Genomic DNA, 20,277 nt, shown 5'->3' with positions numbered 1-20,277 from the left:
CTTTTGTAATTGGATGTAATTACAAATGTATTATTGCCGAGTTATTCAATTAACTTTATCTGTATAGCGCCACCTGCTGTTTGCTCTTTTTGTAATTTCTCTGTCCCGCTTACTGAGATGGCAGCACATTCTCGGTGCCACCAGCTGCAGCAGAAAGGACATGCCTCCTGAGAAAGCACACAGCCCCTAAGCCGCCAGCTTGAAATAAATCTAGCAGAACAATGAATGGGGACATCTCTGGACCCATGTGAGGTACCGGGCTGGTTCTAGCTTTGTTAGAAATGTCTGGTTTCCATTATTTTTTACATGAATCATGGGAACACCCCTTTAATGATGTGAGTATACGTCCAATATATGCCCCATGCCAATAATTGCACTATGTTCACGTGAATGGGCAAACAAAGACAGGACTGTCTTCACACATCACATGTATTTGGATCTTGCGGCAAAACGTGAACCGAAGTCACAATCAAAGGAGCAGCTCCATGAGAATGAGGACAGTGAGCTGTGTTCACATGCACATAGTGGTCGGGAGAAGAGTTGTCATTGTGCTTGTGGACAGAGCGCCAATGAGCTAATTAGTGTCATTATTCACTATGATTTAGCAAAGCAAAAACTAGAAATACTGGCCGGAGAGGCAGTAAGGATGCAGTACTAAAGTACTAAAGGAACTGGAGACGACTGCAGATACTAGATACAGATGAAAATGTGACTCAGCAAAAATGAGAATGTCAGCAAAAGGCGAAGAAAATCTGAAAAGTATACCAATGTCTTAGAAAACTAGGTTTATTTAAACACTGAATAAAGTGTGTGTGTGTGTGTGTGTGTGTGTGTGTGTGTGTATATATATATATATGTATGTATATATGTATATACACACACACACACACACACACACAAAGTACAGCACGCAGGGGATGGAATATGTAACAGCATTGTAAAAACACACATACACAAATACAGACACGCCTGAGCCAAAGAGCAATGACTCAGAGAAGAGCAATGTGAGGCAGGGGGAGGGAGTGATGCCTGGGGGAATCCCTGTGTCACACGCCCCAATTAAAACCACAACCTACTCGCCCTTCAACTCCCACACACCATACCCTGGAGCTCCCCCGTGAAGGTCTCCACTCTAGAGAGACAAACTCTATTAGACCAAGACTGCGGCATATGTGAAGATGAAGGCATCATTATTACCATAAAACAGGGATGTCAAACCCATGGCCCTACAACTGCTGCAAAAACCACAACTCCCAGCATGCCCTCATAGCCGTAGGCCATACCAGCCAGCTTTTGAAAATGCCAAGGAAGGACAATAGCAGTGTCAAATGTTACAATACTAAGCCGTGCACTACTTTTTTGTACTGTGGACAGTCAGATACGGATCGCAGACCCCATTCAAGTGAATGTCTGTGTCCACAGACAGTGGGCAAATGGTGGGTGCCCGTGCATTGTGGGCCGCAATTTGTGGTCCGCAGCATGGGCAAGGCTGTCACACAATTGTGTGCATGAGGCCTAAGCCAGTTTTCCTTTAAATCAGTTGTGATAAATCTCCCCCAAAAATCTTGTCATTCTGACCAAGATCACAATCCTGCATGTGGCGATCAGTAAAGCCATCTTTGGCAAGTGACCAGACCTTCACAATTCACATTAGACGATTGGCCAATCGAACCAAAATTGAGTAGCACATATCCTATTTGCACCTCAAAGAAATATAGCCTAGCGGAAGACAAAGCATTCTATAATCTATATTCTGGTCAAGACTTGTTGACTTTAAGTACTTTAAGCACATTTTTGGCATGGGTTATATTTTCTTCATGTGCCAGTCAGTCATGCTTTTGATGTCTCCCTCTTGTAGCTGCATACTGAAAGTAATTAGGTTACAACAGTAATTTTGGCAGTTATGTAGCCATCATTTTGTCACAAAATCACCCAGGCTTCACAGAATCACATAGTCCCTGCCTCTTCTCTCAGACTTCCCAGGTCTTATGTTAAATTATGTTGAACACTGCAGCAGATCTTGGAGGAAAGAAGCCCTAGCAGATACCTGGTATTATTTTTCTCATCTGCTTGAAACTTGTCAGGGGAAAGCAGGCACATCCCATAGCTTGTACTTGACGCAATGGCTTTTTGGAAACTCTTGTGGCCATATAACTGGGAGTCCGTGTCAACTTTCTTGGCCACATTTGGACCACACTTGAAAATGCAGTATGTTTGCAAAAAGGGCCGCAAGCATTTTTGGACCTACATGGTCACATTCTGAACAGTATAATCCTCTGATGTATCCAAATACGAACCAAGTAGATTTCCATTACAGTGGAGATCTTTATTCTGTATGTTGGTCATCTAAGGGTTAGGAGCCATAAAATGTTGAAACAAAAAGCCAGGGGCATGGTTTCACGGAATGTAGAGGGAGCAGTCACATCCAGGCCCTGCTGCCTGAGGGGTCCCTAAAGACCAATCTCCCACATTAGAAGACAACAGTATCATAAATGGACATGGTAGGTGTGGCTCTGTTTTTTGATTGGGGCCCAGGAACTTCCTTTGGTGTTGTTACTCCCAGCCCATAAATAGTGAAGGCCTTCTAGATTCCTGGAAGTGTAGGATATTCTCCAGCACATATGCTGCAGGGCTGGGAGGCAGCACTACAAATTTTTCAGTGCCGACAGTGACTTTTCCAGAACCTTGGCCATTTTCTAAAGCATGGGATCTGCTAAAGTCTGGGTGCTGGTATCTTAGGTGTTGTGTCATGAATAATGATATAACTGTCCATATTCTCAATACAGTTACAGGAAAAGGCACCCTGCCAACCATCCAGAAATTTCTGGACAGTCTGCAAAAATAGGAAACTTTTTTCCTGTGTCTGAAGAAAAATAGAGGTTTTTGTGATTTTTTTTTGAGGATGATGGTACTTGACTATTTTGGTGGTAATTATCATTTTACAGCTCACAGTAAATGCTGGTAATGAGTTCTTATCAGTATATTCAGCTATAGACAGGTATTACCAATAATCTATCATTCATTATGGCTTTCCACTTTGTCCATAAAAATGTTGGCCGTCCATGATTTTGGGATAAGTTGTCCAGTAAAATGAAAAATCCTGGTTGGCAACCCAAGCTTCAGGGGCAGCACTCACACCCAGGCCCTGGTGGTGCCACAACAGAGGACACCAGCATGTGTTTACAAGAGGCCAATACCACACATACAGGGTCATGATCAGCATCAAAGGAAGAAGCATCACATTGTGCCTAGATACTTCGCTACTTCATTGCCATATATGCAAAAGTTCAGTTTAATGGTTTAAACATCAGGAATGACACAATAAAATCGAAAATTTTCCTGGCTGCAAGCCTCATGGTCCAATCTGAAAATCCGGAATGTAGATTGAGGGTGGAGTTTTTATATGCAGTGCGTTTTCTGCTTCAATCACTGAAGAAATAGTTGCACCACCTTGAAGGTTTTGACGCCAGTAGTCGCTTCTGTTAGTAGCCTAACATTTGCATGTGACATTGCCAGGGAAAATTATGGGGAATAGCAATGAGAATTTTATAAAATTCTTCCACAAGTGCTCCCCTGCATAACGGAAACGGGACGGATCCAGTTTGCAGCCCATAGACTTCTATTAGGATGGAATGAATAACGGAATGCCTCTAAAGACATTCCGTTATGCATTCCGTCATAGAATTGTGTTATGGATTCCGTTACCACGGACAATAACACAATTCACCTTTAACCAGCAAACGAAGTGTGAACGAATTTCAAAATATGAAATTCGCTAATCCCTAGTGGGGAGTATTAAACGGTCCTTCTTAGGCTACTTTCACATCTGCACTTTGCATTCTGGTTTTGAGATCCGGCAGAGGATTCACATGGCAGTATCCACAGTTTGCAAAACACGTACAGTCGTGTGCACGAGGCCTTATGTGTTATGTTGAACCCGATAGTAATTTACTCGTCATACTGAGCAGTATAGGATTATCTGTTCTATCTTTGGGACCCTATGGGAGGCGTCCATTTAAAGTACGCATGCCTTCCGCCATCCCGTATTCTGACTTACCAAGAGCTCCCTGACAGATGTCTGTTCTTGTAGCCCCGTCCACGATAAACTGAGGGTTGGAAACAATTTGCTGGAAAACAATAAGAGAATAAACAAAGGGTTAAAAGGTAAAACGTGGATTATATTAAACTCCATTTACCAGGAGTGACTAGTGAAACAAGCATTTTCATAATAATACATGATATGGAAATCAATTTGTAATAATAATCAGAATAATATCAATCTCCACTGACAGATAATGTTGGGGAGATAAGAATCAGGTGAACTGAACAGCTCTGAGCTGTCGTAGGCGCGCGGACTGCAGGACGATGCACCCAATATATGACGAGATGTGCGCTTCCGAGAGCGCAGGGGAGATCAGGACAGGTGCGTGATCTTTAGCTTATGCCAAAAGCAGAGTTTGAACGACTAGATTTACAGAAAGGAAATACTGTATTAAGCATTCCCATCGTGAAAGGGTCCACAAAACGTAGGTTTGCATTGCATTTGATGGAGGACATAGGACGCATGCTGTTCCTGCGATTTCGGATGCATAATTATTCTCTCACAAATGTGCAGCTAATATGACCGTCAATCTATTGCTCTGCACCCATCGTGAAGCGGTGATTTCCAGCATGCTACAACTGGAAGTGGGAGTTGTACCAAATGTCTTTTCTCCACTCCCTATATAACTATTACTGGTGAGAAGTATTACACCAGCGGCGCCGAGATCTAGTTCTCAAGCAGATATAGTAATCATCCTACAAGTATGTGCAACTTCCAGTTCTTAGAGTAGATTATTTGAGTGATATGTAATTAATACATAGAAAGCTGTACTCCCATAGGTGGAGCCAACTCTTACCTCGTAAACGTAGTAGTAAACACTTCAAAATACATGAAAAGGCCCCATAACCCTCCCCATTCACCTATCAATCATAACTCTTTTTTTTTAAACAGCTGAACTGTATGTCTTAAAGGAGTTTTCCAGAACCAACATGTTAATGACCTATCCATAGATCAGTGGGGGTCCAACACCCGTCACCAATCAGCTGTTAGCGGCAGCCACAGGTCCCGGAAGTAAATAGTGTACGGAGGGAAAACACCACAGTAGTGGCCGTTCTCAGGTACTATTTAAGTGATTGGGAGCTGAACTACACTGCCAGAAAATGGCCACTACACAGTGTACGGAGCAGTAGTGTTCAGGCTCCGTACACTGTTCACTTCCGGAACCGGCATATGCCACTAACAGTGGATCAGTACGGGTGTCAGCCCTAACAATCTCATATTGATGACCTCATCAACATGTTAGTCCCCGACAACCCCTTTAAGGATGAGTGCCATACAGTGCTCAAAAAAAATGACGGCTATACAGCACATAAATGCATAAAAACAGATAAATAGTCCTCTATATCAGTACCCATAAAATATTGTCTACCATGTCACTACCCATATACTTGAGTTTTCCCACAGTCCCCACAAAGTGACTACCGCTGTATTCTATTGTATGTCACTATGCCATGAAAATGGTTTCCACAGTGCCCATTTAATAATGTCTCCCTTAGCACCCCTGTGTTTTGCTTGTCATGGTGCCCTACAGAAAAACAAAAAGGCAGATCTGAGAACCCAATACCATGCAATTTCAACCAAATGCAGTAATGGTTTTACCAAAGTGCACTATTTACAGTAGTTTAGGAATCACCAGTGTCAGACTGGGGCTCCTTGGGCCCAACCTCATTATCATTTATAAAATCCTGGAAGTTTTGAATCAAAGAAATAGACCTTAGAAGTAAGTAATTAGCTCCAAATGATTTTATTTTTTTCTCATGGACCTTTGGACCCACTATAGTGTCAGAGACTGGTATTCTGATGGGCCAGTCTGACCTTGGGAATCAGTCACGGGCTCTGTAGGTGGGACAGAAGGAAATGATTTATTGCCCACATATCTTTGGAGTATTGGGGTGATGATAAAGTGGAAAGATTCCACAGCATGAGGAATTACTATATGTCTAGGAACACCAGTCACATCATTTCCCACCATTGCAGACAGTAATTTTAATAAAAAGTTGAATGCTTATTTCAGTATTATTTTTGACACACGCACAGTAAAATACCGTACATTATCACCAAATGGTAAATGACAGGTCTTAAAGGGCTTCTGTCAGCCCACTAAACCGTTTTTTTTTTTGGTTAATAATAATCCCTATACTGCGAGCTCTCCATACATAAGCTAAATATTCATTTTGGTTCAGTAGAATTTGATAAAAAAGCTATTTTTATAATATGTAAATTACCTTGCAACCAGCAAGTAGGGCGGCTACTTGCTGGTAGCAGCCGCATCCTCCGATCCTAATGACGCCCCCTCCGCATTGTGATTGACAGGGCCAGGGAACGGAATCGTTCTCTGCTGGCCCTGCCTGTTTGCATTCAATATCTGGCGCCTGCGCCGTACCTGTCTTTAATCGGCGCAGGCGCACTGAGAGGCGGCCACTCTCTCGGCCGCTCCATCCTCAATGCGCCTGCGCCGGGTGTAGATGTGACGTCATCGGCCTCTCAGTGCGCCTGCGCCGATTAAAGACAGGTACGGCGCAGGCGCGAGATTTGGAATTCAAACAGGGCCAGCAGAGAACGATTCCGTTCCCTGGCCCTGTCAATCACAATGCGGAGGGGGCGTCATTAGGATCGGAGGACGCGGCTGCTACCAGCAAGTAGCCGCCCTACTTGCTGGTAGCAAGGTAATTTACATATTATAAAAATAGCTTTTTTATCAAATTCTACTGAACCAAAATGAATATTTAGCTTATGTATGCAGAGCTCGCAGTATAGGGATTATTATTAACCCAAAAAAAAAAAAAAAAAAAAAAAAAAAAAAAAACACGGTTTAGTGGGCTGACAGAAGCCCTTTAAGCTTTTGAATGCTATCAACCTCTTCTCGTCTGCCCTACTAGGGTCATTTGCTTCCAAAATCTAAATGGTGTTGGTCAAACCTGAGCATTTTGTTATACACAGTGCAGGGCACATAGATACGGCCCTATCTTAGCCAGCCAGAAAGCTTTTAAATGGAGACTAAACCTGAAATACTGCTCTCCCTAATAATAAAAAGAAATATGTTAATGAAAATTCTTCCCAATAGACCCATAATAAAACAGGTTTATCAGATCCCAACAACAATAATTACCCATGTCTTGCTTTTACTGGTTTTGGACTTTGACAAGAAAAAAAATACATAAGACCAGAATATACATGTAAAAGTACAAAAGGACATATGCAGTAAACGTTAAGGCTCTGTTCACATCTGCATTGGGAGTTCTGTGTATAATAGACGTTACAATGCTGTGCAACACAGGGCATAAAGCAAACTCCAATGGCGCCCAGATAGACCCCACTTCCGCCCTGCATGCCGTGCTGTTCTTGCTGGTAAAGGGTCACTAAGGCTGGTTTCACACGGGCGTTGCGGAAAAATGTGCGGGTGCGTTGCGGAAACACCCGCGATTTTTCCGCGCGAGTGCAAAACATTGTCATGCGTTTTGCACTCGCGTGAGAAAAATCGCGCATGTTTGGTACCCAAACCCGAACTTCTTCAAAGAAGTTCGGGCTTGGGATTGATGTTCTGAAGATTCTATTATTTTCCCTTATAACATGGTTATAAAGGGAAAATAATAGCATTCTGAATACAGAATGCATAGTATAATAGCGCTGGAAGGGTTAAAAAAAAAAAAAAACGTTAACTCACCTTATCCCCATGATCGTGTAGTTCCCGGTCGGTCTCTTCTTTAGCTGTGGGCTTGGGCTGAATGACCTTTGGTGATGTCAGATCACATGCTCCAATCACATGGTCCATCACCATGGTGATGGAGCATGTGATCTGACATCACCACAGGTCCTTTAGTCACAGCTAAAGAAGAGACCGACCGGGAACTAGGCGATCATGGGGATAAGGTGAGTTAACTTTTTTATTTTTTTTAACCCTCCCAGCACTATTATACTATGCATTCTGTAGTCAGAATGCTATTATTTTCCCTTATAACCATGTTATAAGGGAAAATAATACAGTGAATAGACTGTCACCTAGAACCCATGCGTGAAAATCGCACCGCATCCGCACTTGCTTGCGGATGCTTGCGATTTTCACGCAACCCCATTCATTTCTATGGGACCTGCGTTACGTGAAAAACGCAGAATATAGAACATGCTGCGATTTTCACGCAACGCATAAGTGTTGCGTGAAAATCACCGCTCATGTGAACAGCCCCATAGAAATGAATGGGTCAGGATTCAGTGCGGGTGCAATGCGTTCAACTCACGCATCGCACCCGCACGGAAATCTCGCCCGTGTGAAAGGGGCCTAACTCTTCAAAAAAACTTTTGATCAGTGGGTATCTGAGCGCCGAGACCCCCACCGACAGGGACGGACTGGAAACTTATAGTGGCCCTGAAAAAAACTAACTAAAAGTGGCCCCATATTGTGGCCCCAAACTGACAGAAGATGGGGCAACACAAGCAGGTAGGGCCAGCATAAGTCGGCAGAGACCACTGAAGTAGGCAGGGCCTGCAATACCTTAGTGCAGCACAAAATACTGCTCCAGCAGAACCAAATACCACAGTGCAGCAGAAAATAATATATCACCGCCCGGGGACGGTGGCACAGTTGAATTCAGAAGGGCTCCTCTGGGTGTAAGCCCACCAGGACATTCCTCTGTTGCGTCTCTAGCCAGTCCGCCCCCTGTACACCTACATTCCCTAGAACAAGGGAAGAGAAGCATATCGCACTCTAATCGCCGCTGAGGGCAGAATCAAGATGGTCCCATAGATTTCTATGGTGCCAGTCTTGTGCAGCGAGGTGAGCCGTTCAATGCAATGTTTAAAAAAAGTGGGTGCAATATCGAGGAATAGAGTGGGAACTGTATGGGAACACATGGGTTAGGCAGGTTACTTATAAGGTAGTAGAATGTCACAAATCCTGTTTTCCTTCACAGTGCCTGCTCTGTCTTGCTTTAATCCTCTACCGCAGGATTACTGTCAAACGTGTAGTGATGCATACTGCAGATGTTGTTGGGTCACTTCAGAACATTGTTCTAGCCTCAGGGTATGGTTCTGGCAGAATGCCGTCCCAATGTGCGTAGACCAGTATGCATTTACCGTGTGATGACTTATACTGGGCGAAAAAATGGAATACGACAGCATCCAATTCTATATGCCCTATGAGTAAGGATGGATTTAGATGGCCAGATAATTTGGCAGATTATCGGTAATAAAGGTTCCTGCGAACTGTGAAAAAAATCTGCAGCATAAATTGACCTGTGGTAATGTCAATGCTGCGGATTTCTCCTTCACCCTTTGCAATGCATAGAGCGAAATCTGCAGCAAATCCGCACCAAAATCTGTGACAAATCTGCATTTCCACAAAATATCTGCAGCGGAAAATCTGCACTGTCTGGCTTTAGGGTACGTCCACACAGAGAACTTTGGAAGAGGTTTTGAAGGAGAACTGCCTGCGGGATTTTCTGCCAAAGCCAGAATTGGATTTGAAAGGAATCAGAAATATACAGGAGCAGTAGTAGGAAGAACAGGATCGGGGGAGCACCTAGGCAGGACAACAGGAATAGACTGATTTTCTTTATTAACTCTTATGAGTGACGTGTTTCAGGGCCAGACAGGCCTAGGGTTGCCACCCGTACGGGAATGACCCGGACAGTCTGGGTTTGTAATGCTGTGCCCGGGTACAGCGATCAGCCCGGGTACAGTGATGCGATGCTAGCCCAGGGTGGCGCTGACTTTAGACACACCCTCCCTCACTCCCTTCTGTTCGGGTTTGGCTTTAAGAAAAGGTGGCAATCCTAGACAGGCCCCTTCTTCAGACCAACTTCAACCCACTCTTTGGTCTGAAGAAGGGGCCCATCCGGCCCCAAAAGGCATCACTCATAAGAGTTAATAAAGAAAATCAACCTATTCCTGCTGCCCTGCCTGGTTGTGCCGCCGATTCGTTCTTCCTACTACTGCACCTTATCCTGCACAGCCGTGCTTGAGGGAATACGTGTGGCAACCTACATGCTGTATTGAACGTTATGCTCCTAGCACAATGCCATGAGGTGAGCTTCTCTAAGTAGAAGCTTTAACCGGTTCCTCCTTACAGTCCTACCGCATGTGCGCGGCTCTCTTCCAGAAAGATAAAGGAAGGATTTATACATCTCTCTCCTGCTGGATCCACTTCTGGCTTTAGCTGAAAATCTTGCAGGCAGATCCACCTCAAAGCCTTGTCCAAAAAATACTCTGTATGGCCGTACCCAAACCCTTAAAAATTGAATTGGGTTCATCCTGATGCTTTTTTTACATCCACACCTGTAACCTCCTAGGACAGAAGGACCTAGTGATTTTTAGCCCAAAATTTCTTTCTAGGACCCCTAGGTTAAAGGGTTGATTGGTTGGGGTCCGACACCCGGTACCCCCGCCAACCAGCTGTTTGAGAAGGTATCAGCACTGGCAGTAGTGCCGCGACCTTCTCTCAGTTTTCCCTAGATAATGTGACATGTTCAACAGTCACATGGCCTAGGCACAGTTCAGTCCCATAGAAGTGAATGAGCATGAGCTGCGATACCAAGCACAGCCACTACAGGCTGTACGGCGCTGTGCTTTGGTGAGCTGAGAGAAGGTGGCGATGCTACTATGAGTGCCAATGCCTTCTCAAACAGTTGATTGGTGGGGTCCTAGGTTCAGATACGGATGACCTATCCAGAGGACAGGTCATCGGTATAAAACTCCGGGAAAATCCCTTTAATTCTGTAATCCTTGGGTTGTGCCCCCTCTGTGCAGTATGTTATGGCAGATCTCTAACACTAGTGTGCAACTAGCTTTAGGCCTCATGCACATGACCACACTGATACCAGCCATGTGTGTTGCGCATTTTGTGGAACGGAACCTCCCACCCTAGGATAAAAGTGCAAAGTGGACAAGAATAGGACATGTTGTATTTTAATTTTTGCGGGGCTGCGGAACAGAAGTGAATGGGTCCGCATCCAAGCTGCAAAATGCGGGTCGGATGTGGACCAAAACAATGGTCGTGTGCATGAGGTAGAGTCTTCCCACTTATTTTAGGTACCAGTGCTCTTTCCAATTTGATCCTTAAATGTGATGACATCAGATTACTGAGTGTTTTCTGCCCAAGTATGTAACCAATGTGCGGTCATACAAGTGTACTAGTACTGTGCCATTCACAAGGCAAGCACTGCCTCCCCCTCTCCAAGGCCTCTTTCACACGGTCGTTGCGGGAAAAGGTGCGGGTGCGTTGTGGGAACACACGTGATTTTTCCGTGCGAGTGCAAAACATTGTCATGCGTTGCACTCGCGTGAGAAAAATCGTGCATGTTTGGTACCAAAACCCGAACTTCTTCACAGAAGTTCGGGCTTGGGATCGGTGTTCTGTAGATTGTATTATTTTCCCTTATAACATGGTTAAAAGGGAAAATAATAGCATTCTGAATACAGAATTCATAGTACAATAGCGCTGGAAGGGTTAAAAAAATAAATAAATAAAAAAGTAAAAAAAATTTAACTCGCCTTAATCCACTTGATCGCGCAGCCGGCATCTCCTTCTGTCTTCATCTTAGCTGTGTGCAGTAACCGGACCTGTGGTGACGTCACTCCGGTCGTCACATGATCTTTTACCATGGTGATGGATCATGTGATGACCGTAGTGACGTCACCACAGGTCCTGTTACTGCACACAGCTAAGATGAAGACAGAAGGAGATGCTGGCTGCGCGATCAAGTGGATTAAGACGAGTTAAATTATTATTATTTTTAACCCCTCCAGCGCTATTTTACTATGCATTCTGATGCTATTATTTTCTCTTATAACCATGTTATAAGGGAAAATAATAATGATCGGGTCTCCATCCCGATCATCTCCTAGCAACCGTGCGTGAAAATCGCACCGCATCCGCACTTGCTTACGGATGCTTGCGATTTTCCCGCAACCCCATTCATTTCTATGGGGCCTGCGTTACGTGAAAAATATAGAGCATGCTGCGATTTTCACGCAACGCACAAGTGATGCGTGAAAATCACCGCTCATGTGAACAGCCCCATAGAAATTAATGGGTCGGGATTCAGTGCGGGCGCAATGCGTTCAACTCGCGCATCACATCCGCGCGGAATACTCGCCCGTGTGAAAGGGGCCTAAGGGTGTGTGCCCCATGCTGTGGACCGCAAATAGTCTGCAATGAACCGGCACTGTCCATGTGCACACCATTTGCAGAATGCAGATGCAGACCCATTGACTTGAATGTTCTATTTATTTATTTATTTATTTATTTTTTGAGGTGCAGAGGCACGGACTGAAATGCCACGGAAGCGCTTTGATACGTGTCTCTGCTCGGCACCATGCTGTATCTTGAGGATTGCGGACCCATTCAAGTCAATGGGTCCATATCCGTGATAAGAAGTGTACAAGGCCGATGCCCGTATATTGTGGGCCGACTGTTTGTAGTCCACAATATGGGCACGTGATCGTGTGCATGAGCCCTAAGGGGAAAGCTGCACTCGTCATTGTTAAACCTGTCTTTCAGTCATTCCTAATGACAATGTTTTGACAACATACTATTGAAAGGAAGAAAAAAAAAAGAAATCACGCCATCCATGGACTATATTAGTCACGGTTTCCTTTCTCTAGTAAATGTAGCACTTCTGTATTTCTGTTTTTCTACACATATTACAACAAAATGCTGCACATTCAAAAGATGCCAGCTATGGATGAGTGAATTGGTTCTAAAATTTAGCTCCAATTTTTCCAAAATGTCTGATACTACTGAATTTGAAATTTGTGTGATTCGATTTGGGGGAATCAGGGTGAGGAGAGAGACTGGAAAGAGCCTTTATCAGGCGATCAGAGCACTTTCAATTCGGGTTGAATTTTGATCAGGTCGCTCATCTATACCGCCAGCCGAACGCTCCTCCGGCCGCCCCCCACCGTACACATGCACAGGGGGGTAGTCGGCTATCAGACACCTGGCTTAGGTCTATCAGAATAAAAGGAATGTGCAGTCGAAATCCAACTGCCCAATACTTATCCACCCATCTGCCCTCGGAGAGTGTCAAGAGGCCTCAAAGCACATTAGATGACTGACAGGTTCGGCCATCATTTATCCAACGTGTATGGCTGACTTCAGGCACGGCGGGCACATTTACTTATGGATGGCGCCTCATAAGTCAGTTGGAGTAACATGCAACACATTTATTAAGAGGCGCACTCGTCTTAATAAATCTGTCGCATCTTTGGGCTTTGTGTTCACTGCTACAGGCCGGTGTAGATTTCAGGTATAATTCACACTAGTTTTCTGATGTAAATGACCCAAAATAGATCAGGTTATGGAGACCCCACCTCCTTTTGCCAAACTCCCTCCACTTTTATTTTTAAAGTACTGTGAAAGGCAAAAAAAAAAAAAAAAAAAACTTTAAAACCTCGCAATTTTTTGCACAAAATTGCTGCTGGCGCTAACATTTTGTGATTTTGTATACCAGAGAACTTACATAAAGCCCTAGTACAGGGGCGTAGCCATAGGGGGTGCAGAGGTGGCAGTCGCTACCGGGCCCAAAGACCCTTGTGCCACATAAGAAGACACCGGTGTTATAGAAAGTGCTGGCTGGGAGGACTCCGTTAGAGATTTTTCACTGGGGTCCAGAATGTTCAAGGTAGTTCTCTGGCTGGAGGGAAGGGGTTAGGTCAAAAATTTGGGAGGTGCTGTTTCAATTTTTGCCTCAGGCAGCAAGAAAGCTATGTGCACCCCTGCCCCTTGCAACAAAGCATTGAGGGAAGGGGGGGCCCCTAGCTGAACTCTTGCACCAGGGCCCATGAGCCTTTAGCTACACCCCTGCCTGTTCCCCAGTACATTGCATGCAACCATGAAACCAGACAGACTGGTGGTGGAACTGATGGATGAAATGACAAGTGCTTTATAGAGGACCCGTCACCACTCCTGACAAGTCTGTTTTGGTAAATACTCACATACCTCACTATCTTGAGGCACATCAGTGACACCTGGGCGTTAGCTTTCCCCTTGTCAATAGGCTGTGTTCATACACTGTCAGCAGCGTCACATTGTACATGGACATACTTCACCGACAAGGGCAATGGTAGCACCCAATTTATACATATATTTCCAGGTGGAATAACAGAGGAATGGCACAAATATATATATTTTTTTCCGACCACTCCTTTACTTTTTATGGTTTGTGGAGCTGCAGGGTGAACCCTGGCGATCAGATATTGATGGCCTATCCTGAGGATAGTCTACCAGCAGTACAGCAGTGGACAATCCCTATAAGCGTAACTACATAACTGAGAAGTCCTATACAAGACTGCCTGTGCCAGTCTACAGTGGGACCTGGTGAGAAACAGCAGTTTGCATATATTACATGGGTGTGGTGTGATGGTTCTTATCCGTCCTTCAGTACCTGGCATTCTGCCACAGGAAAATATTTTCTGATCACAGAGAATTTTGCAATTTCATAGGCATATTCCAGTAATTTGAAGTTATCCCCTATCCACAGGATAGAAGAAAACTACTAGATAGGTGAGGGTCCCCGGCCGATCACCAGAAGGGAGACCCCATACTTCACAGGGCCCCTGAAATGAATGGAGCAACATGTCAAGCATTGGCAGCGGTCCCAAATTCAAATTACTAGATTATCCCTTTAAACATAGACACAATGGAATATAGGGTGAAGATTACAGGCAACTTGGCTTGTAAGGCGGGTCTCTCTTTATTTTTTTCAGTGCCACCTATATGGATGCACTTCATATTCAGAGATCAATGTAAGAATCCTGTACATAGGGGCATTTAGCACATCTGTACTCTAACCCTATAGACGGGAAGACCAACCTGCGGCTTTCCAGCTGTTGTAAAACTACAACTCCCACCATGCCCTGCTGTAGACTTCTAGCTGTAGGCAGTCTGGGCATGCTGGGAGTTGTGGATGGGTTGGCCATTCCTGCCCTATAGGATCTATGAGTTTTACAGGGCATCTGTCAGCAGATTTGTACCTAGGAGACAGTTTGACCTGTTACATGTGCACTTGGCAGCTGAAGACATCTGTGTTGGTCCCATGTTCATATGTGTCCGCATTGCTGAGAAAAATAATTGTAATTTTATTTATGCAAATGAAGCTCCAGAAGCAACGGAGGAGTTACCATTACACCTAGAGGCTCAGCGTTCTCTGTAACTTTTGCGTCCTCTGCACTGTACACATCATAATGCTTGGCCTTGTCAATCAAAGTGCAGAGGACACAGCAGTTGCAGAGAGAGCAGAGCCTCTAGGTGTAATGGCAACGCCCGCGTTGCTCCTAGAGGCTCATTTGCAAATACTAAAACATCAATTTTCTCAGTAATGCGGACACATATGAACATGGGACCAACACAGATGTCTTCAGCTGCCAAGTGCACATGTAACAGGTCAGACAGTCTCATAGGTACAAATCTGCTGACAGATGCCCTTTAAGCATTTTTACATATGCTTTAGTGATGGTTTTTATCATTTGCATCATTTTATACAGGCATTTTTCCTGTTGTTTGACATTCTACAGTAAAATGTATGAAAAAAAATGCTAGAAAAAAAAAAAAATACTATTTGCCACCGCCCCCCCCCCAAAAAAAACAAACAAAAAAAATATATATATAAAACTGAAAAAAAATTTAACCCATGTATATAGACTTTTCACTGGTCACAGTATTTTTGTAGAAAGCAAAAAAAAAAAAAATAACAAAAAATCTAATTTGAATGTTGGGGTTTGAATACTGGGACTGTAGAAAGTTAATACAGTTACTTACCGTAGGACGGACCCATTTAACTCCATAGGTCTTCGATGAGTTTGGACCAAGCTCCTTAAACCCCAGTGAGTAAGCAGAAGGAGGAAAGGTCTCATCCTTAAAGAGAGTTCCACTTTGCAAACATTCTTGCTGGATCCGATCAAAATCCTGCCCTAAAAACTTCACAGCATTTTCATGTTTTCCGACGCCAAGCTCGTGGTCCCGTTCCTTCTGCAGCTGGGCAGAGATCCCTGTGGCGTACACTGGAACAATTACTTCCTCAGACATCTTGACTCTCCAGCAGATCCGAGTCTACTCCTGAAACACATGCATAAAATCAGAATATCCTAAGAAAAAGAGAATGAATCATACACAGATCGGTTCAGCTATTCCCGCCTGTCCTAAAGCAGTGAGCGGAGAGGTGGCCGCGCTGGGGCAGTGCGCTCTCCATTCATTTCTATGGCACTGAAAAAAAAGCTATTTTTGGAACACCCATAGCGATAAATGGAGAGTATTCTACGCATGTGCGGTGTGGTCTCCTTCACTTCGGGGACCCATTGCCTAAACAGCAGGGACCTACACCTATCTGACTTTGATGGCAAATGTGTTCTCCTAATAAAGCTTCCAATCTGGATGAACTTCGTTTGAAGACCTCTCAGAGTCTCAGTACCTACCACGGGGCCGAGTCCCTACATACCCAGCCAAAACTGCCAGGCGACCATTTAATGTAAGAGATGTTTACCAAACTGTTACTGATGTTGGGTGAAGAAAAGGATTGGGCGTTTTTTCTTTCTATTTGCCCAATCTTTTGTTCTCAAGGGAGAAACGTGGCCACCGGAGGTGTCTGGCAGCGGCTTACTGCCCTCCGATTGTTCATTTATATGGAGAAGTCTTCAGAAATTGCTATCAACTAAATGAGTGTTCAGCTGACAGCTATTGAAGATGTCTGGCCAGGTACAGGGATTTTCAAGGAGTTCAATATTGATGGGCTGTATTCAGGATAAGTCATTGTTATCCGATTGGCGGGGGATTGAGGAGAGGCCACCACCAATCAGCTGTTTAAAGAGGCCACATTGCTCCTCCAAGCGCTGCTTCCTCCTCACAGCACCATCCACTGTATAGTGGCAGTGCTTGGTATTGCAGCTCACGCCCATTCACTTAAATGGAATTGAGCTGCCAATAAACCAATAAATGTGACTAAGACACTGTATGGCCCAGACAGGCGTACGGTACTAGCACATTACATCTCCACAAAAAAAAGCCACTAGGGCTAGAAATACCTAAATTTACCACCTATCATTAATATGTACAACACTAATTGGTGAACCTATCTAATAAAACTTCACTTTTATTCCTAATCTAAATCCTAAGTGCAACCAGTGAGTGCAAGTATAGTACAATGTCAGAAAAAGAAAATGTGTTGTGTAAAGATTATATAAGGTCCGTCCGCCTGAGGTCACACTGCAATACCAACTACCACGATGTCAGCAGTCGCTATTAGAAAGTAAAATCACTGCCCCGACAGCCAGGCTCGCTCAGGGGTGTCAGGCGCAAGCACCCAGGAACGCTAAACTGAGCTTTATAAAACCTATTTACGTCATCACTACGATGCTCAAGGCTACGGCCAATCCCCATCTCCGGTGCTCCCATAGAAATGAAAGGAGCGACGGCGCTCATTTCCGACCAAACCGCTCCATCCGTTACGGATAGGGGAGAACTTTCTCTGACATGAATGTGTTAATAAGTTATTCTGTTTCCCTATAATATAACAATTCTGTAGCACGTGTTCTTAAAATTCTGTTATTCCTACTAGTAATATATGAATCATTTGAAAATTGAGTGTTACCAGTTGGAGGCTTGTCCCTGCGCAGCCTGACCCTGCCCAATCAGTGCTTACAGCATCTCACTTTGTAGGGAGAGGTCACTTTGACAAGGGGAAAGTCAACTTATTCATAAGTTTCTAGGAGGAATAACAGGGGAAACGGCACAACAGAACTAGTGACACTAGAATGAAAAATGTCTGATTTAGGCCTCATGCACACGGTCGTTCATCAGTCGTTCCGTGCATTGGGGACCGCAATTTGCGGTCCCCAATGCACGGGCAAAATCTGTGCGGATTCCACAGATGGATCCAGACCCACTCAACTTGAATGGGTCCGTAGTCTGTGAATGCACTACTTTTTTTCAGTGCGGAGGCAGAAGCACTCCATAGCGCTTCCGTGGGGTTCCATACCTCCGTTCCGCATCGCACCTTCCAGATTGCAGACCGTAACACAGGCAATGGCCGTGGGCGTGAGGCCTCATTGTATTTTACCTTCCATGAAGCCACTAATGTATTAATGTCTTATTTTAATTACACATGAAAACGTACAAGAACATTAAAAAAACTATTTGAGAACATTTTTACATAATATTACATCAAAGGGTCGTAAATGACTGCAGAACAAGAAGCAGCACGTCTCTATATACGGGATTATGTAAAGTTACAAATCAGGGGCGTAGCTATAGGGGAAGCGGCTGCTTTGGGGCCCTGACCCAGAAGGACTAAAAGATTTGGTCAGGGCCCCCTCAACAGTATTACACAATTAAATGATATACAGTGACAGTATAGACAGTGTAGAAAACGGATGGAACAGCTGCCGGGCCTGGTCTGAGAGAGCGATCTTTACTAGCCACAGGAATGGGCGCGGCATGAAAGAAAGGGGTCACAAAAAAAATTACTGGGGGAGGGGGCCCCATTCAAAAATTTGCTGCAGGGCTCTGTCATTTCTAGCTATGCCACTGTTACAAATATATACGTAAAAATTTCCCACTTTTGTATTGTGTGTGAAAACTAGTGCGGTTGCTAATAGCAACCAGACTGTAGTTTACATTTACAGAAGTCATCTGATTGGTTGTAGACCGGGCCGAAACTCTGGTTTTGGGAATAGGAATCTAATGAGGTCTAGGGAGGTTCAGTGCTGCTCCAAAGCGGAAATATCCAGCGACACACCTGAATGTCCGCCACCAGAACAGGTTTTCTATTACAATACCCGAAAGTTGAAGATCTGGTTGCACCCAGTGCTAGGGGGCTTGTTAGCAGAAACCATTTTATGCAGAAAGGTACATCTCGGTCTTTTATAATTTTTTGTCGGGCCGCGGAACGGATGTGGGGAAAAAACAAAACAAAAAAAACATGGTTGTGCACATGAGCCCTTAAAGGCAAAAGGGAAGCATACTTCCCTACTCCTTTGGTTCCTAGCCTTGTCCACCTCATCTGGGTCCCTCATTTTCAGTATTTTCCCCCCTCATGCACATGACCAACCAGCCTGACCAAAGGGGAGCACCGCTGTGGTCAGTGATTGGCTGCAGCAGCGTCAAAGCGGATGTTGACAGTCAGGGAGAGAAGGAGCCAGGACCCAGCATCTGCAGGTCTGGCCAGAAAACTCCCTAAAAGGTGACCAACCCCTTTAAAAAAATTATATAGCCCGCCAGTGCTCGCCCTGATGAAGTATTCTCTTCATATAGATGACTAGCGGCACTAGTAACTTGTCCTCCTCTATGGAGGTGGAAGTCACTGCTATAAGGCCATATCCACACGTGACTGAAATGCTGCAGATTTGTCACTGCGAATATTCGTGCAGCAAATTTTATAAAGTCGCATGGACGCACCCCTCGGTTATTTCCTTTAGCTATTGTGAACCAGGGGCAGGTAAAAACCACAGATCTTTCCATTATACCCCCTGTGTAGGCTTCATTACTTGTTTCTGCTCACAATAACTGAAGTGTGAACTCGGCCTTTCGACAATAGTGCAATCCAGACGTTCAGTACCACAAAGTGTTAATGAAACCTATGGCAGTTATTACCACGCAGACGCAATGCAGTCCTAGGTCTATAGGTCAATAAGTGTGAAGTTTATATCTTAGTTGCAAAATACCCATTTATGTAACTTATTGGCAACCAAAACACAGTCTTGTAAAACTTTCCTCAACTGTCCCATCCCTGTGAACACTCCCCCGAAACCTAAAAATATCACAACCAAGGTAGGGTCCTTCTCAAGCCATTTAGGGGTCACTCTGCCACCTACCTTTGCTGAGGACCCTGGTGGCCACTAGTGAGGGTCTCTCGTGTGTAATATGCTGCAGCTTTAGCAGTCTCGCCCTTCCAGGTAGTTTTTTTGTTTTTGGCTGCGTTGTTCTTGCTGCAGTCTCCTCCCTGCTGTAGCAGTCTCTCAGACCCTCCCTGGGGCTGTCTCTCAGCAGGCTGGCCCTGGCTCTCCCAACAGCTGTCTCCACCATCAGACCCTCCCTACTGCAGGAGGTGCTGTAGTTTGATGTCTGATTCCTTCTCGCCCTCCCCCCTTGTCTGTAGCAATCTGCAGTCCTCTCTAATGTATGTGCTGCAGACAATTGGTGCTTGCACTGCTTGCTTTCTGTAGTGTCCTGTGCTGGGTGCCGCCTAGAT

At 44.6% G+C, this 20,277-nt stretch overlaps 1 protein-coding gene across 1 annotated transcript in view; it reads right to left on the bottom strand.

The window, feature by feature from the left end:
• LOC122920046 (calpain-1 catalytic subunit-like) overlaps positions 1-20,057 on the bottom strand; it is a 40,538-nt gene extending 20,481 nt beyond the window's left edge. The window contains exons 1-3 of the mRNA XM_044269256.1: positions 19,901-20,057; positions 15,855-16,151; positions 4,058-4,127 (exon numbers count right to left, since the gene is read on the bottom strand). Coding sequence (XP_044125191.1) covers positions 4,058-4,127; positions 15,855-16,121 — 337 coding nt within the window. The 5' untranslated portion in view covers positions 16,122-16,151; positions 19,901-20,057. The remainder of the gene's footprint in view (positions 1-4,057; positions 4,128-15,854; positions 16,152-19,900) is intronic.
• Positions 20,058-20,277: the final 220 nt, after the last annotated feature.

The sequence above is a fragment of the Bufo gargarizans genome, chromosome 10 (genome assembly GCF_014858855.1).
Source record: "Bufo gargarizans isolate SCDJY-AF-19 chromosome 10, ASM1485885v1, whole genome shotgun sequence".
Classification (NCBI taxonomy): Eukaryota; Metazoa; Chordata; class Amphibia; order Anura; family Bufonidae; genus Bufo; species Bufo gargarizans.
This window is presented reverse-complemented; position numbering and strand designations above follow the sequence as displayed.